The sequence below is a fragment of the Pyrus communis genome, chromosome 2 (assembly GCF_963583255.1).
Source record: "Pyrus communis chromosome 2, drPyrComm1.1, whole genome shotgun sequence".
Classification (NCBI taxonomy): domain Eukaryota; kingdom Viridiplantae; phylum Streptophyta; class Magnoliopsida; order Rosales; family Rosaceae; genus Pyrus; species Pyrus communis.
Genome location: NC_084804.1, coordinates 15655026 through 15671745, shown reverse-complemented (window position 1 = coordinate 15671745; position 16720 = coordinate 15655026). Strand labels below are relative to the sequence as shown.

The window sequence follows — 16720 nt, the reverse complement described above, 5'->3', positions numbered from 1 at the left end:
TTTGTGACAAATCAATGTGGAACAAGCATACTGACTGGTTTCTAAGTAGAATTTGTTTCAACAAAAAATTAATAAAAATTCGAATTTGTGTGGTTCAATACATGTAGAATTATAGTCATCTTTTTAAGCTTATGATAATCCTTTAATAATTAAAAACTTCCCCAGTTGATGGGTCATTTAAAAGGGTAAATATTTTGGCACCTTATTTGTCGTTGCATACCACGATGGAAAAAATTAAATATATCTCTTGGTATTTGGCGTGGGTGACTTAGAAAATGATGCTTCATGAACATGGTTAATTACAAAATCGAAAGGGTGTCATTGGAGATTTAACAGACTTGGTGTTTGTATCTAATCGGCATGGAAGCATTGTAAAGCTGTGCAAACCTTGTTTCCAGATGCACATCATGGAGCATGTATGTATCATATAGCTGGCAAAATGAGGAAATTTTTAGTCATTAAGGTCATATTGGTACTTTCATTTCAATTTTTTGTTATAGTTATCATAAACTTAAAAATGTGGCTATAATTTTATATAGAATTCAAATTTAGGTTTTTTTTCAAATTTCCCATACATGTTTAGAAGCCTCCTTTTTATCAATTTGAAGTCCGCATTTTATAACATAGTTGTATGATTAAATCATACATTTGAGTGTAAATCATACATTTGAGTGTCATTAAAAATATAGTTATTATTCACCTTTGCAAGAGAATCTTGGGTCATCCTGCCTAATTGCGTGGCATTTTTTATGTTATTGATTACTGAGATGTGGTCCGTATTATTGATGTTATTGATACTTTGACTTCATAATTAAATATATGTTTATTAGTGTCAGTCTAGGTGGAATTTTCATTGTGGAAAGTACATGACGATGTGGCAACATTTGCGTTATTGAAAAAGAAACATAGTTAGGAACCGACTCAAATTATCTCTCATTTGACATGTTTACTTACCAGGTATATGGGGGAAATAAAAATTAGGAAATTTTAGTAATAAGTGAAGTAAAAAATTGGGAAACTTAGGAATAAGGGAAGTGAATAAAACAAATTAAAAAATAAAAAACATTTGGGCTAAATACCCTATTCTGGATCCATTGGTTTGAGTTCATGGTTTAATCAGTTTGCTACGTATTCCAGTTCCAAAGAAGACCTAACTCAAAAACACCAATTAATAATTGCTTCCAAACAATCTTAGCTCTTGGAATGGAACACAATTGCCAATTTGATTCAATAGCCCTAACGTCTGAACTTCTGATTTTCAGACTAGACTTCCTTGTATTAGACAGCTTGTAGAGGAAGACCTACATATGCTCCAGTTAGAAGATGCAATTATGAGACAGAGAGTCATGGCAAAAAGGGTAAATGAAGACCTAGGAAGCCTTTGAAAGAGACTAAGAAAAGATATGAAATACTTGGAGCTAACGGAAGATTTGGTGCAAAACTGAGTGCATTTTAGGGTTCATACAGTGACTCCACTTAGAGGGATAATGCTTGGTTGTTTTTGTCTAAGACAGCTTGTAGCTACAAATCGATCCGGTTGCCGCTCAGAAATTAGGTCTAACTACTGAAATTATAAACAACATGGCTTGTAACTCAATCCCAGAGTTGATCTGTAGTTCAGTGGACAACACAAAGCAAATGACAAACCAAACTAGCAAGAAGGTGCAAAGTTGAAGTTGAAAGTTGAACAGAATAACAAGCATTAATACAAACCAAACTCAGATAATTTGTAATTTATGCGTATAAATATAAAGCTGTCTTTACAGGTATTCTGTAAACCACAATATTAATTTATATATAATCTCCCAATTGAGGAGCCAATAACAAGTACTTTAACTACAATACACATATATATATATATATATATATATATATATATATATATATATATCTTCCAAGTCAAATATCAATTGTTACAAAATAAATCACCTAATTATGTTCCAAGACACACATATACATATACATATACACTAATTCAGATTCATTCAAAGACCCAACCTTAAATCCAAAGTGAGTCCAGAAGAAGAGTACGAAGAGGAGTAGTACTGATCATCTGCAGTGTGAGAAGTAGAAGCAGCAGCAGAAGGCAAATTCAAGTCCAGCCCACCACTACCACCAGCAGAATTTTGACCTAATAATAATTCCCTTGAAGTTCCATAAGGCTGCTGCAGGTTGAACCCTAACCCTAACTCTAACTGGGTCTCCTCCCCTTTTTCCCAGTGACACCTCATGTGCCCTCCCAATGCCTGCCCACTTGAAAATACCCTCCAACAAACACTGCACTTGTGCCCTGCTGGTGATCCCACCAACTCCATGTGATCCTCATCCATCACATCATCATCACCATCACCATGACCATGTTCATTGTGGTGATGATGATCCTGATCAACCTCTCCATCACTCCTTGTAATTGCAAAACAGCCCTTCACATTCTTGTGGCTTGCCCTGTGGCCCCCCAACGCCTGGTGGGACGCAAACACTTTCTTACAACTCGAGCACTCAAACCTACCACTATTGTTACTATTACCACCATCAAACACCTCCTGTATACCTTGGAGATTACTAGTATTACTCACACTCTGAGTAGCGGTGGTAGTAACGATGATCTCATTACTTGTCCCAGAAGTAATCCCACTGGAAAGCATTAGCAAACTCGAGGCGGCCTCGTGGTCCTCTTCACCCATGGCCAATCCCAACTCGCTCAACGTGATGTTGGGTGAAGCGGGCAGCCGCAGATTCGGTGGTGGGTCAATGCCCCTCCACTGGCGCTCGGGGTGGCACCGCATGTGACCGAACAAAGCCTTCCATGACCAGAACGTCTTGCCGCACTCAGTGCAGGGTTTCGTGATCTTTGGGGCAGATGGGTCTGGTTTTTTCGCATGCTTAGGCCTCAAAACCTTGTTCGGAGCAGCCTGGTTGTCGAGCCTGATCAGCTTGGAGCGTTTCTTTCTGGGATTGTGGTGGGTTTTATCTTCTGCAGTGAAACAAGTGGAAGAAGAAGAAACCGCGTAGGCAATGGTGGTGGCGGGGGCGGCCGGAACGACGGCGTCTTGGTGGGTTGGAGGGGATATGGGGAATCGGAAATCGATGTCGGGGGAGTTGTTCATTGAGGAATGTGCTGTTTTCTTGTAAAAGATGAGTGGATTTGGTGGAAGAAGAGACAAGAAAATGGGGGAAGAGGAAAAAAGTTCAACAGTCGGGAGTGGGTTCAGAATTTGTAGGGCAACAAAGGGCGGTTACTTTGGACTCATCTCTGAATTGGCAGTTATAGACAGTTATTCTAGTTCCTATCCGTACAGTTCAAACCCCACTAGCCCACAATATTTACTTTTTTTTTTAAAAAAAGAAAAAAAGAAAAAATCTTCCTCTGCAAGCACATTGCGTGCGCATGAAGGTGGTGGTGGTGGGAGAGCTCTTGTATAGAGTTTTTATTGGCCTTAATTTTGTTTACTTTTCCTGCCTGGAGATTTTGTGCAGGAAGGAATAACCGAACAATGTTTACTTATCGCAAGTGGCTTGTAACTCTGTTACTTAAATGATTTTTCTTTGCACTCAAGTTTTCGTGTTCAAATTCCTCTCTCTGTAATTTAAATAATTATAACAAATTATCCTATCGTTTGTCAAGAAATTTTTTTTACTTACTAAGAATGGATAGGAGAGAAAAAGAATTATATTTTCAATTCGCTTTTCATCTTTACCAACACATAAAGAATAAAAAAAGAACATGCGCTCAACTTCAAATCATTATTTCCATACCATCAAATACTAGAGTGAGGCTACACGCTATGCATGTGAGATAGTTTCTACAGGAAAATTAGGGTGCGAAGGAAGAGAAGGACTTGCATGGCAACAGTTCACCTTCACGTAGCGTTTCGTGTCAATAACGTAAGAACATGTGTTAGTTTTTTTTTTCACATGTTCTTATATTATTGGCATGAGACGTAACATTGTAGCGATGAATTTGTGTCATACAAGTTGTTCTCGTAAAAAAAGAGAAGGTCTTAGGTGCGGTACAAACCAGAATTTCTGGTGACAGGGAGGGAATGGGTAAACTAGAATTATAATGCCGCCCTTAGTTATTAAAGTTATATTTAAACCTTTTAAAGTATCAAGAACATTGTAGTTATTTTATCCTCTATATAGTATAGTTGACAAATAAAATTTTCATAATATATAGTTGACCCACAAGACCAATTACATAATGCCACATGGAGTATTTAAGAATCCAAAATCTAAATCACCAAACTGTTGAGTTAGCAAAACATAAAGAGATAATTTGTGATAAAACCCCGTCTTATTTTTCTCATCACAAATAAGTTGCTCAAAACTCTCACAATAAAAATTAAAACACCGTTGCTGAACATAGTTGACGGCCGAGTGATTTTGTATTATACATTGATTTTTGAAGTGTTTTTCACTACTATTTTATATTTATACATTGCTAAAAATATGGATCGGTTCACAGATACAGGCAGAGTGGAGTACCCAAGTACAAAAGTATCGAATATGAAGCACGTAAGGGCCAATGGAGGCGTAATAATCGAGTAGATGCCGATCTGTGGTATTCAATGGACTGATGGAGGTCTCACAGTTGAGTAGAGGCCAGTTTATGACTTGGGGCAGCATGCACCAATGACGAAAATCACACACTTCCTTTCTCATGCATCCTCTGGAGGTAACAACTGAGGTTCTAGCTTCCTCTAACTTTGCTGTGTCGCCAATGCTATCGGAATGTCATCAAATCATAGGAACAGAAGCCGAATCTAGTTAACTGGATGCACATCAGGAAGAAACTCCTGAAGAAGAAAGACTGGGTGAGCTTTTGTGACAGAAATTAAGGAACTACAGCAGGTAGCGGAAAGGTTAGAATAAGAAACAACAAAGGTTGGATCTTCACAAGGAGATGATAAGAATTCACCTAGTCAGTTAAATTTTATTCAGAGACAATGTGAAACTATGTACATCAACCATGTTGGGGTGAAGAGAACTTTTCCAACTTTTCCTCGAACTCAAGAGTGATGCCTTTCTGCAATCTTCCATATTCAGGATTTATCTACAAATAAAAAAGAATGTTGTTATTATGTAGTTTATGATTACTATAACTAGAATAACATCATAACTGATACAAAGTGCACATACCTGAATCTTATTATTCCACCATTCATCAAAGGCATCCACTGTTCCCTTGCTTGGATTCCACTCTAGGCCAGTTTCTATCCCAATTAGTTTTTTGCACAACTACCAATCCTTTTTTAGTCTATCTCACTTATTTTTCAATTGCGCTTTACTATAAGAATTTCCTGTTTCTTTCCTAAAGTTTTCTATCAAATTTGCCGATCTTTCTTTGTTAAAGTGAGGGCCAAGACGACGTCCGAACTCAACATCCTTGATGCACACCTCACTGAATACGGATATATTATGATCATTGCATGTACCATGTGGAGCTCTTGCTGAAGTTCCCACCTTTTTTGCCATCCTTATATATATAATATTAAAGGAAAACTAATGAAAATGGCTAAAAAACTTTGAATTTTATTGATAGAGCAAAACAAGACACAAAGTTCAATGGAGACCACAACAACATCAGAAGCTATATGATGTATATGGATCTGGAATGGAGACCACAACAAGTCACGCAATAAAGCAAAAAAAACCACAACATCATCAAGACTTACATAACATAATTGTAATTATGAGCCAGAGATAAGGCTCTGAGATGTTCATTGCCTGCTCAAAATCATATGCTTACTATGATTCTGCAATCTTCCATTTCATGCGACTCATACTATTTTTTTTATCTTTTGGTCCAAATAAAAAAACTACTTTTGAAAAGCTCACTATCCACATGCCGGTGTAAATTTATGTTGCAGACATGTTTTGGCTGATACCACGTGAAAAAGAGTATCCATGTCTGTGTAAATTTAATTTAACAGCAATCAAATCTTCCAGTATCATCCAAAAACTAATCACCGAACTAAATTACAACTAATCAACTAATTATACGGGAAAAAACGATTCTAACCAAATTAACCAAAGAAATTAATCCACCTCAAGTCCCATAAATTAATTAAAAATAGAATTTAACCAAATTAATCAGCAAATTTCAATCATTTTGGAACAAAAATCAATTGCAAAAAAATGAAGAAAATGACTTATAGTTGAATCAGTTCAATATTTCAATATTCCAACAATAAATTGTCAAAATAAGCAAATTAGAAATTGAAACGAAAGAAAACTCACCTGTTGTTGGTGAAGAGTGCTTGAACCGGAGGAGATGAAGAGGATAGATGGGTCTATGCCCGAACCAGATGAGAGGGAGAGGAGAGAGCACGAGAGAAATAGGGAAAGGTGGAAATTGAACGAAGCATAGGAGAAAAGGATAGTATTGTCAGCATAAATGTTTCATTAATTGACAATTTTTACGCGCTTCTATGAAAAAAAAGTGCTCTTTTAGAGTCTAACCTGATTTTGCTTTCTATTGTTTTTGATCCACAATTGAAGGGAAAAAAAATAAAATAAAAAAAAAAAAAAAAAAAAAAAACTCTTTTTTTCTAACCAAACACAATTTATGGTTCCAACTTTTTTTTTAAAAAAAATTAAGCAATCCCAAGCCAGCCTTATGTTTAGAGGAGGACATAAATTTAGAATTTTGGCATGGAAAAAAAAACCTTAGAATTTGGTACCTTCAATTCCTAAATTTAGTTTCATGTAAATAGATGTTATTTTCATATTTCTATAAATAAGAGTTTAAAAATAATAAATTTTGTATTCAATTCTATTGTTCTTTTAGGTTAATCAAACAAGCAAATTCACAAGTTCTAGATAATAAAATTTTGTCATTTCAATTTCCATCATTTTAAAATTCTTTAGTAATATAAATTATTTTCATCCAAACAGATTGTTAGGTTTTATTCTTATGCTATGTGTGTACGTCATTTTGTAGTTTAACATAAAGAAGATGAATTAATAATCAATAAGAGTCTTGTCTCCATTTTTCTAATAATATATGAACACAACTACAAGTTATTTTAACTTAAGATAGCACAATTCAAAAAGAAAATGGTGCAACCTCCACTTCAAATTTCTAGAGTGCACAAAATTTGCCACAAAAACAAAACAAAAAAATCCTTCCAATTTTTTCCTCGTGTTGCACAATGCCAAAATATCATGTGCATTCTCCGCACCTCCAATTTTCCATTTGCGAAAAATCTACAAAAAGAAAGTCTTGCTCAATTTTCATATTGTTTGCCTCATTCGTCTTGTGAAAAGACATTAAAATTTGTTATTGATTCCTGCAAACAGAAAGTTAAGCGGGTAAATATATAATATAATTAGCATTTATGACATCAAGTACACATCTATATTTGTTTTTATGTATTTTAGTTGTCATATATGACATGTCATCTCGACCAAACTTTTTTCCTGTATTATCAGACTTATTTCTTCTCAATTCGCCCTAGTCAGCTACTCTCTTTTTTCCCTTCTTATCATCTTTTCTTATGTATTGAATAGTCTCATTCTTCTCCTCATCATTTGGTCCAACAGTTTTAGATTGTAAACAAACATCTTCCGTGGATTCCTCCATAATATCTGGTGGTAGTACACTAGACAAAGGTAAATCCACTTGTCATATAACTATTGTATTGAAAGATATATCTTTCGATGAAGTGGAAGAAATAGATCAAAGGAAATCTATAATTAATTAGAGCTGAGGATGCTTAAAGGAAGAATATCTTATATTATAAAAAAAAATACAAATATGCTATATTATGTTATGCTTAAAAAAAAAAAAAAAAAAAAAAAACGAATGACTGAAAAAAAAAAAAAAAATACAAACAGATGACATGTTTCACGATATATATAGTCATGGGGGATTATGGGACAAAAAATAAATCCATTTGGCATGGAGCTAGAACCTTGTTTCGAGATGTTTTTGTTGGTATTGCTCCAGATTTAGATGCTCAACTGGAATTTGGAGCATTCCAAAAACTTGGAGATCCAACTACAAGAAGACAAGTAGTCTGATACAATATGCGTTGTTACTTGTTACTTTTCATTTTTATTTTATTTTTTTGTGATTTTTAGATGGGGTACCAAATAAATCTTGATTTGAATCACTGCCTTTTCTTTAACTCTTGTTCTTTATTTATCCGGGAGACGATCCCAAATAAACAGGTATGGAACCTATAACTGTAAACCACGATCGAATCTATGGAAGCATTGGTTCATACATTCCTTTTAGTCTCAACTCTAGAAATAATATTTTTCGCTATCTTTTTTCGAGAACTGCCTAATGTTCCAACTAAAAAGGTAAAATGATTTGTTATCATCTCAATTGAAGTACGAATCCTCCCAATATTGGGAGAATCCATACTTCAACTAGTCCCTTTGTTCCTCGAATGGATCTCTTAGTTGTTGAGAGGGTAGCCCAAAAGAAGTATATAAGGTGTACAATTTTTTGGTTGATAAAGGGATCAAATGGTATAATTCTTTTGTTGGTAGATTGGAGGATTACGAACATGAATATTGCTTCCCTATTGGCTGTTTTTGCATTAATTGCTACTTCTTTAATCTTACTGATTAGTGTTGATGTTGCATTTGCTTCTCCTGAGGGTTGATCAGGTAACAATGTTCTATTTTCCGTAGACCTGGCAATTTCTTACACGACCCGTTAACACGACACGTAAACGACACGAAAATAATGGGTTTCGGGTCAACATGATAACTAATCGGGTCATTATCGGGTCACACGATAATAACCCGTTAATAACAGGTCCTTAACAGGTTTATACGAGAGTAACACGCGGGTAACCTGTTTCGACACGATAAGAAAATGCTATTTTGATGATTTTAATTTTTTAAACTACTAAAAAAAACTTATTATAAAATGCAATAGATATAATGAATATGTATATATTGTTTATTAATTATTATTCTATATAAACTTTAAATTTTAAGTTTTATTTATTTATTTATTTTTATAGTATATTATAGGCAAAGATTGAGATTAAAAATCATAAAACACATTAAAAATAAAAATATCAAGTAATATAAAAATACCAAACACATAAAAAAATTATAATAATTAATTTCCCGCCTAATATTTCAAGAGTTTCATCCATTTCCCGCCTAATGTTTGGGAAATTTTGCAGCCTATATCCATCCATTTCCCGCCTAATATTTAACCCATAGAAACTCTAAGTGTTAGTTAATGTATCGTTTTGATGGGATACGCATCCTATGAAACAAATTTCAATGATCCAACCATCAAACTTGTTTATATATGCTTCGAGATCGCATACACCAAAATTTACAAAAAAAAAATATTTAGAGATCAAGAAACGAGACAAAACTTTTCAACGGTTATAAACGAAAAATCACGATTTAACGGTTGTTTTAACTCTGATTTTGATGATTTTTTACAGCTATACTCTTTGACCCTATATGAATATAATGAATGAATTCGATCTTCAATTTAAAATATTTACATTGGTGGATACCACAAAATCTTATGTTATGACACACCCCGAGATCAGGGCGTGCTGGCCATCACACGGAGGTGACGTAGCCATGTGCACGTGCGGAAGCTAATAAAGTAGTAATATAAAGTATGAATAATTTAAAAACTAGCATACAAAGTACTAAAACAAGTGCTAGAGTAAGTGAAACACGAATTCAGAGCAAGACTACAGCAGTCCAAAGAAAAAACTCGACGATAGTACACCCGAAGGTGACCCTACAATGGTGAGTGTTTGTCAGAAATGCCGGGAACGCCCTCTAGGAAACCACCGAAACTGCTAAGCAACTAGAACCTGGAGGGGCGCAAAACAAAAGCGTGAGTGGGCAAAAACAAATCTTTCGAAAGCCATTTATAGAAATACTTTCTAACCCCTCGCCGTAAAACCTGTATACTTCCCAGAAAATAAACATATATACGTATGTATATAGGTATGTCAATCATGCTCAAATATATGCCATGTGCTCAATAATATGCCATGCCGAAATCTCATAATGATATGCAAGTGCTCAGGTATAAATCATGATCATAACATATAATTTGGCAGTCGGAGTCACCTAACGTGACCTGTACGGCTGCATATAGAGCTCAAATCTCAAACTCAATAACTGAACCTGCCCACGAGTCGGAACCACCTAAAGTGGTCTGTACGACAGGCCTGGGTGTAACATATATGTACGCTCTAGTGCTACGATCACGTGAAGGCTGTGCGAATAATCGCGGGTCACCTACGAGTCGGAACCACCTAATGTGGTCTGTACGACAGGACTGTGCACCTAACTTGGATCGAAGCTGAGCGTGTGGTGTGGGAGGTGAACATCACGTGAAGGACTGTGCCCTACTCTGGGCGGGAGCACTAACACCGGGGGTGCAGGTTATGAGCTCTCTAAGCATCTCAAACTGCTACTGAATATAAACATGAATACCACTTACCTGGCACTTACCTGCGCGTCCACAACACCAAATATGTATATGTATATGTATACCACTACTAATGTATGCAATGATGCTCAAACGATAATAATATAGTGCATGGCATAAAACAATTAACATTTATTCAATTTCTGGGAAAATATAGTATATAGGTATATACGGAAAACCAAAAGCCCACTCACTGATATGTGGAAGGGTCGTAGCCCCCTGCCTCGAGTGACCACGCTCGTCCTCGGGATACGTATCACCTATATGCGAAATAACTATAAAAACGTCAATTTTAAAGCACATAACCAACTTCTCGTAATAACTTCTCATACATTGCTCAAATTGGACAAATGAATATACCAACGTGCTCTACACAACCTCAGGATCACAACCATATTTTTAGAAAAAATTTCCTCCGCCGCACGCGCCCCCACGCGCCGGCCAAGGCACGGCCACACGCGCCGGCCACGCGCAGGCACGTGCCTGGCACGCTGACGGCGTCAACTGACGCCGTTAGGAATATTCCGTCAGTTTTGACAGATTCCGTTAACGACGTCAGGAATATTCCGTCAGACTTGACGGAATATTCCGTCACCTTCTCCGGCGAACCTCCGGCGAGGCTCCGGCGCCGTCGTCGGCGCCGGAAAACTGGAAAAACTTCAAACTTCGTTTTCTCACTCGTTTCTACACCATTTTTCACGTTTCTTGAACCAAAATGAAGCTTAGGACTAGTAGAATCACGATATACTACTTTTAAAGGCTAAAAACCACTCGATCATACCTGTCTCCAAACTCCAAAAACCGGCCAACTTCGAACCAAGCTATTCCGACGTCCAAATTCGTCCAACGAAGTACTCCTAAGCTCCTCGTGACACCACCAAGCTACCTACGAGCTTAGAAATCCCAAAAATGTGCTAGATTAAATTTGCATGAACAGTACTCAAATCGGACCACCTCGAATCGACGTGAAAACGTTAGGATTCTCACCTGAAAATGGTACGATCGTGCTCCTCTCTACCTCACGAGTTCGACAGTGTCCTTGGTTCCCTCGATCTGCTAAGGTTTAGGGTGCTTGTGGGTGTGTCCGTACGTGAATAGTGAGAGGGGAAGGGAAATGGGAAGAAAGGGAACTCGGGAGAAAGAGAGAGAGAAAGACAGTGAGAGTGGGAGTGACAGTGTGTGTGTGTGGCCCAACACATGCCAACACCACACCAAGTAACCAAAAACATGACGAAAACGAACTAGGGGCAAATTCGTAATTTCACACGTACGTTAATATGAATTTTGGGACGGGATGTCACATGTTATACTTGATAAAAGTATAAATAAACTCTCAAGTGTTAGTGAATTTATCATTTTGATGGGATACGCATCTTACAAAACTAATTTCAACGATCCAACCGTCAAACTTGTTTATATATGCTTCGATATCGCATACACCAAAAATTGCAAAAAACAAACATTCAAAGATCAAGTAACGAGACAAAAAATTTTGACGGTTATAAACGAAAAATCACGATTTAACGGTTATTTTAACTCCGATTTTGATGATTTTTTACAGTTTCACTCCTTGACCCTGTATGAATACAATGAATGAATTCGATCTTCAATTTAAAATATTTATACTAATGGACACCACAAAATCTTATGTTATACTTAATGAAAGTATAAATAAACTCTTAAGTGTTAGTGAATCTATCGTTTTGATGGGATACGCATCCTACAAAACTAATTTCAATGATCTAACCGTCAAAGTTGTTTATATATGCTTCGAGATCGCATACGCCAAAAATTGCAAAAAACAAACATGTAGAGATCAAGTAACTAGACAAAACTTTTCAACGGTTATAAACGAAAAATCATGATTTAACGGTTATTTTAACTCTAATTTTGATGATTTTTTACAGCTACACTCCTTGACCCTATATGAATACAATGAATGAATTCGATATTCAATTTAAAATATTTATACTAGTGGATACCACAAAATCTTATGTTATACTTGATGAAAATATAAATAAACTCTCAAGTGTTAGTTAATGTATCGTTTTGATGGGATACGCATCCTATGAAACAAATTTCAATGATCCAACCGTCAAACTTGTTTATATATGCTTCGAGATCGCATACACCAAAATTGACAAAAAAAAAATATTCAGAGATCAAGAAACGAGACAAAACTTTTCGACGGTTATAAACCAAAAATCACGATTTAACGGTTGTTTTAACTTTGATTTTGATGATTTTTTACAGCTATACTCTTTGACCCTATATGAATATAATGAATGAATTCGATCTTCAATTTAAAATATTTACACTAGTAGATACCACAAAATCTTATGTTATACTTGATGAAAGTATAAACAAATTCTTAAGTGTTAGTGAATCTATTGTTTTGATCGGATACGCATCCTACGAAACTAATTTCAACGATCCAACCGTCAAACTTGTTGATATATGCTTCGAGATCGCATAAGCCAAAAATTGCAAAAAACAAACATTCAGAGATCAAGTAAAGAGACAAAACTTTTCAACCGTTATAAACGAAAAATCACGATTTAACGGTTATTTTAACTTTGATTTTGATGATTTTTTACAGCTACACTTCTTGACCCTATATGAATACAATGAATGAATTCGATCTTCAATTTGAAATATTTACACTAGTGGATACCACAAAATCTTATGTTATACTTGATGAAAGTATAAATAAACTCTTAAATGTTAGTGAATTTATCGTTTTGATGGAATATGCATCCTACAAAACTAATTTCAACGATCCAACCGTCAAACTTATTTATATATGCTTCGAGATCGCATACGCCAAAAATTGCAAAAAACAAACATTCAGAGATCAAGTAATGAGACAAAACTTTTCGACGGTTATAAATGAAAAATCACGATTTAACAGTTATTTTAACTCTGATTTTGATGATTTTTTATAGCTACACTCCTTGACCCTATATGAATACAATGAATGAATTCGATCTTCAATTTAAAATATTTACATTAGTGGATACCACAAAATCTTATGTTATACTTAATGAAAATATAAATAAACTCTAAGTGTTAGTTAATGTATCGTTTTGATGGGATACGCATCATATGAAACTAATTTCAATGATCCAACCATCAAACATGTTTATATATGCTTCGAGATCGCATACGCCAGAAATTGCAAAAAAACAAACATTCAAAGATCAAGTAATGAGACAAAATGTTTCGACGGTTATAAACGAAAAATCACGATTTAACGGTTATTTTAACTCTGATTTTGATGATTTTTTACAGCTACACTCCTTGATCCTATATGAATACAATGAACTAATTTGATCATCAATTTAAAATATTTACAAAAGTGGATATATACCACAAAATCTTATGTCATGATGATCTATGAAAATTGAGGATTTTGTAAAAGGAATAACATGTAAGCTTTGAGTTCCATTGGCAAGGTTACATGGTCGTTTATATTTTTAAAACCCTTCAAATCTCATGAACAATGTTATTTATTTTAGTGAAAAATTAATAAAATTAATAATAATAATAATTATTGTAGAAGTGTGAAAAATGTAATCACTCGTAATAAAAAGCTTTACAACTTTCATTAAGGGGTCAACTCCGAAATTTAGTATGCATATACTGATTTAGTATTATGTTTTACATTTTTTTGGGGTCAAATTATGTTTTTCATTTTCATTTTTATTGATTTAAAATATATTTTTCTTAACGGGTAACGGGTCGGGTCATATTACCTGAAAATATTAACGGGTTGATTTCGGGTCGGGTCATATTACCCGTTTACTTTAACGGGTATTACACGACACGACCCGTTAAGCTATCAGGTATGACACGAAAACGACACGAACACGAGAAACACGACACGAATGCCAGGTCTAATTTTCCGGCACATCATTATGGTTTGGATTAGTCTTTCTGGTGGGTATCCTTAATTCTCTCATATCCTGAACCTATTCGTTCTATATCCAAAAATGAAATGACCCCCCTTCCCAATTCCTTCAGGTTGTGAGACACACTAAAATTCAATATAAGTCCCAAAAATTCAAATAAAGAAAAAAAATTAGAAAAATTAGAGAGGGGTCAAACTTTTGTGTTTTTGAATTGTAAAAATATATATAAATGAAAAATATTAAATCAAAATAAATAGATGTAAGCTAATAAAAACCAGTCTCTTGAAACAACTAATCAATTTCTTGTACTACCAAGAAGAAGCCACCCCAATGGTATATTTTCACAATCTTTAGGAGCGAAATAGCCAATTTGAGAACCTAGCTATTTCGATGCCTTCTTAATTAGCGTGGAAATACAATTTCACAAAACCACTGGGTTTACGGATTCAATATTAAAACTCTAACAAGAAGAAAAAGATCAAGATTAATTAATTCTTCATCCTTATCGATTATGCACTTATGTAAAGAATTCTGGTCATAAATTTCTACCTTTTTGTTGGGTCAAATAATTTTCTACTGTTTGAATAAGTCTCTGTAGCTAATCGCCCATATTCAACTTCAAAAGTTTTGCCCATCAACAGTTGGACATGCATAATATAAACATGCAGATAAATGACTCTTTGTTTCCGAATCCAGAAAACATTTTCTTTCCCTAAAAAAGTCAAGAGTATTCAAGGATTGATTATTTCAAATTAAGATGAGATCGATCGAACTGTTGTGTACATTATCTTACTTTTCAACTCAAGGAATAATTTTATAAATAATGTATTTTTGTAGTATAAGTTCTTAATTTCTTAATCTTAATATGAATATCATATATACAAAAAACTATTCAAATTGAAGACTGTTTAGTCATCCAAATGTATCAATAAAATGAATAGTTCGTTATAAATCTTTTATTGAAATAATTCTTTTTGTTTAGATGATGTTCAAATAAAAATTAGGAAACTAAATGATCACAATATAAAATTTGTAGAATATGTGCATTCCTCATAGGTGGAACGCAAGGATTATCCATTCTTTTACGTACGCAGACAACTATTGGGTACATGAAACGTGCTTTCTTTTAAATTACAGTCCATGACTTGGACTTTAAACTAGGACTTTCAAAGCCAATTTTGTTTACAAATTTTAACCCTTTACTATTCTCATTCTTGTACCAGCAAGAAGAATGTGTAACTACTATACTTTGAAGGGTGTCCAAACCTTCGAAAAAACCACCCCAATGGAATCCTTTCACAATCTTTAGGAATAGCCAACTTGAGAACCTAGCTATTTTGATGCCTTCTTAATTAGAGTGGAAAGACAATTTCAAAAAACCACTGGGTTTACCAATTCAATACTAAAACTCTAACAAGAAGAAAAAATCAAGATTAAATTCTTCATCCTTATCGCTTACTACTTATGTAAAGAATAGTGGTCATAAATTTCTGTTTTTTTGTTGGCTCAAGTAATTTTCTACTGTTTGAACAAGTCTCAATTGCTAATCTTCCATATTCAACTTCAAAAGTTATGCCTTCAACATTGGGACATACATCATATAAACATGCAGATAAATGGCTCTTTGTTTCCTAATGCAGTTAACATTTTCTTTTGCAGGAAAACTCAAGGGTAACTCAAGGATTGATCATTGCAAATTAAAATGAGATTGATCGTACAGTTGTCTATATTATCTTACTTTTCAACTCAAGGAATAATTTGTTTTTATAAATAATGTATTTTCATATATATAGTATAAGTTATTGATTTTTTAATCTGAATTTGAATATCATATATGCAAAAAACTGTTCAAATTGAAGGCTATGTAGTTATCCAAATATGTCAATAAAATGAATAGTTCATTATAAATCTTTTACTTAGTATCAACACTATCGATTGGGTTCATATATTTAAATGACTAAACGATCTCAAATTCAAATAATTATTTTTGTTTAGATGATCTTCAAATAAAGATTAAGGAAATGAAGTATCACAATATAAAATTTGAAGAGTATGTGCATTCCTCATAGGTTTATCCATTCTTTTACGTGCGTACGCAACTTTTGGGTACATGAAACGTGCTTTCTTTTAAACTACAGACCATGATTTGGTCTTTAAACTAGGGCTTTCAAAGTCAATTTTGTTTACAATTTTTAACCCTTTACTATTCTCATGACTTGGTCTTTAAACTAGGGCTTTCAAAGTCAATTTTGTTTACAATTTTTAACCCTTTACTATTCTCATGAGCTAGTACGTAGACACCATATCCCTTCCTCCCTTTCTCTATATAAACCCCATGCAATATTCCAGGAGGAGATAACTTAATTATCTC

General features: G+C 34.5%; 1 protein-coding gene and 1 long non-coding RNA gene across 3 annotated transcripts; both read right to left on the bottom strand.

The window, feature by feature from the left end:
- Positions 1-1985: 1985 nt before the first annotated feature.
- LOC137724425 (zinc finger protein ZAT3-like) lies at positions 1986-3107 on the bottom strand. The gene has a single exon (XM_068463167.1). It carries the CDS (start codon positions 3105-3107, stop codon positions 1986-1988), a length of 1122 nt encoding a protein of 373 aa, XP_068319268.1.
- A 1250-nt stretch (positions 3108-4357) lies between these two features.
- On the bottom strand, positions 4358-6482 carry LOC137726690 (uncharacterized). Of its 2 annotated transcripts, XR_011067659.1 has the most exons (3): positions 6241-6482; positions 5140-5476; positions 4358-5053 (listed from the first exon to the last, which is right to left on the bottom strand). It is a non-coding gene; the product is annotated as an uncharacterized lncRNA (long non-coding RNA). The 2 variants fall into 2 exon arrangements; XR_011067658.1 differs by having other exon boundaries at positions 5140-6482.
- Positions 6483-16720: the final 10238 nt, after the last annotated feature.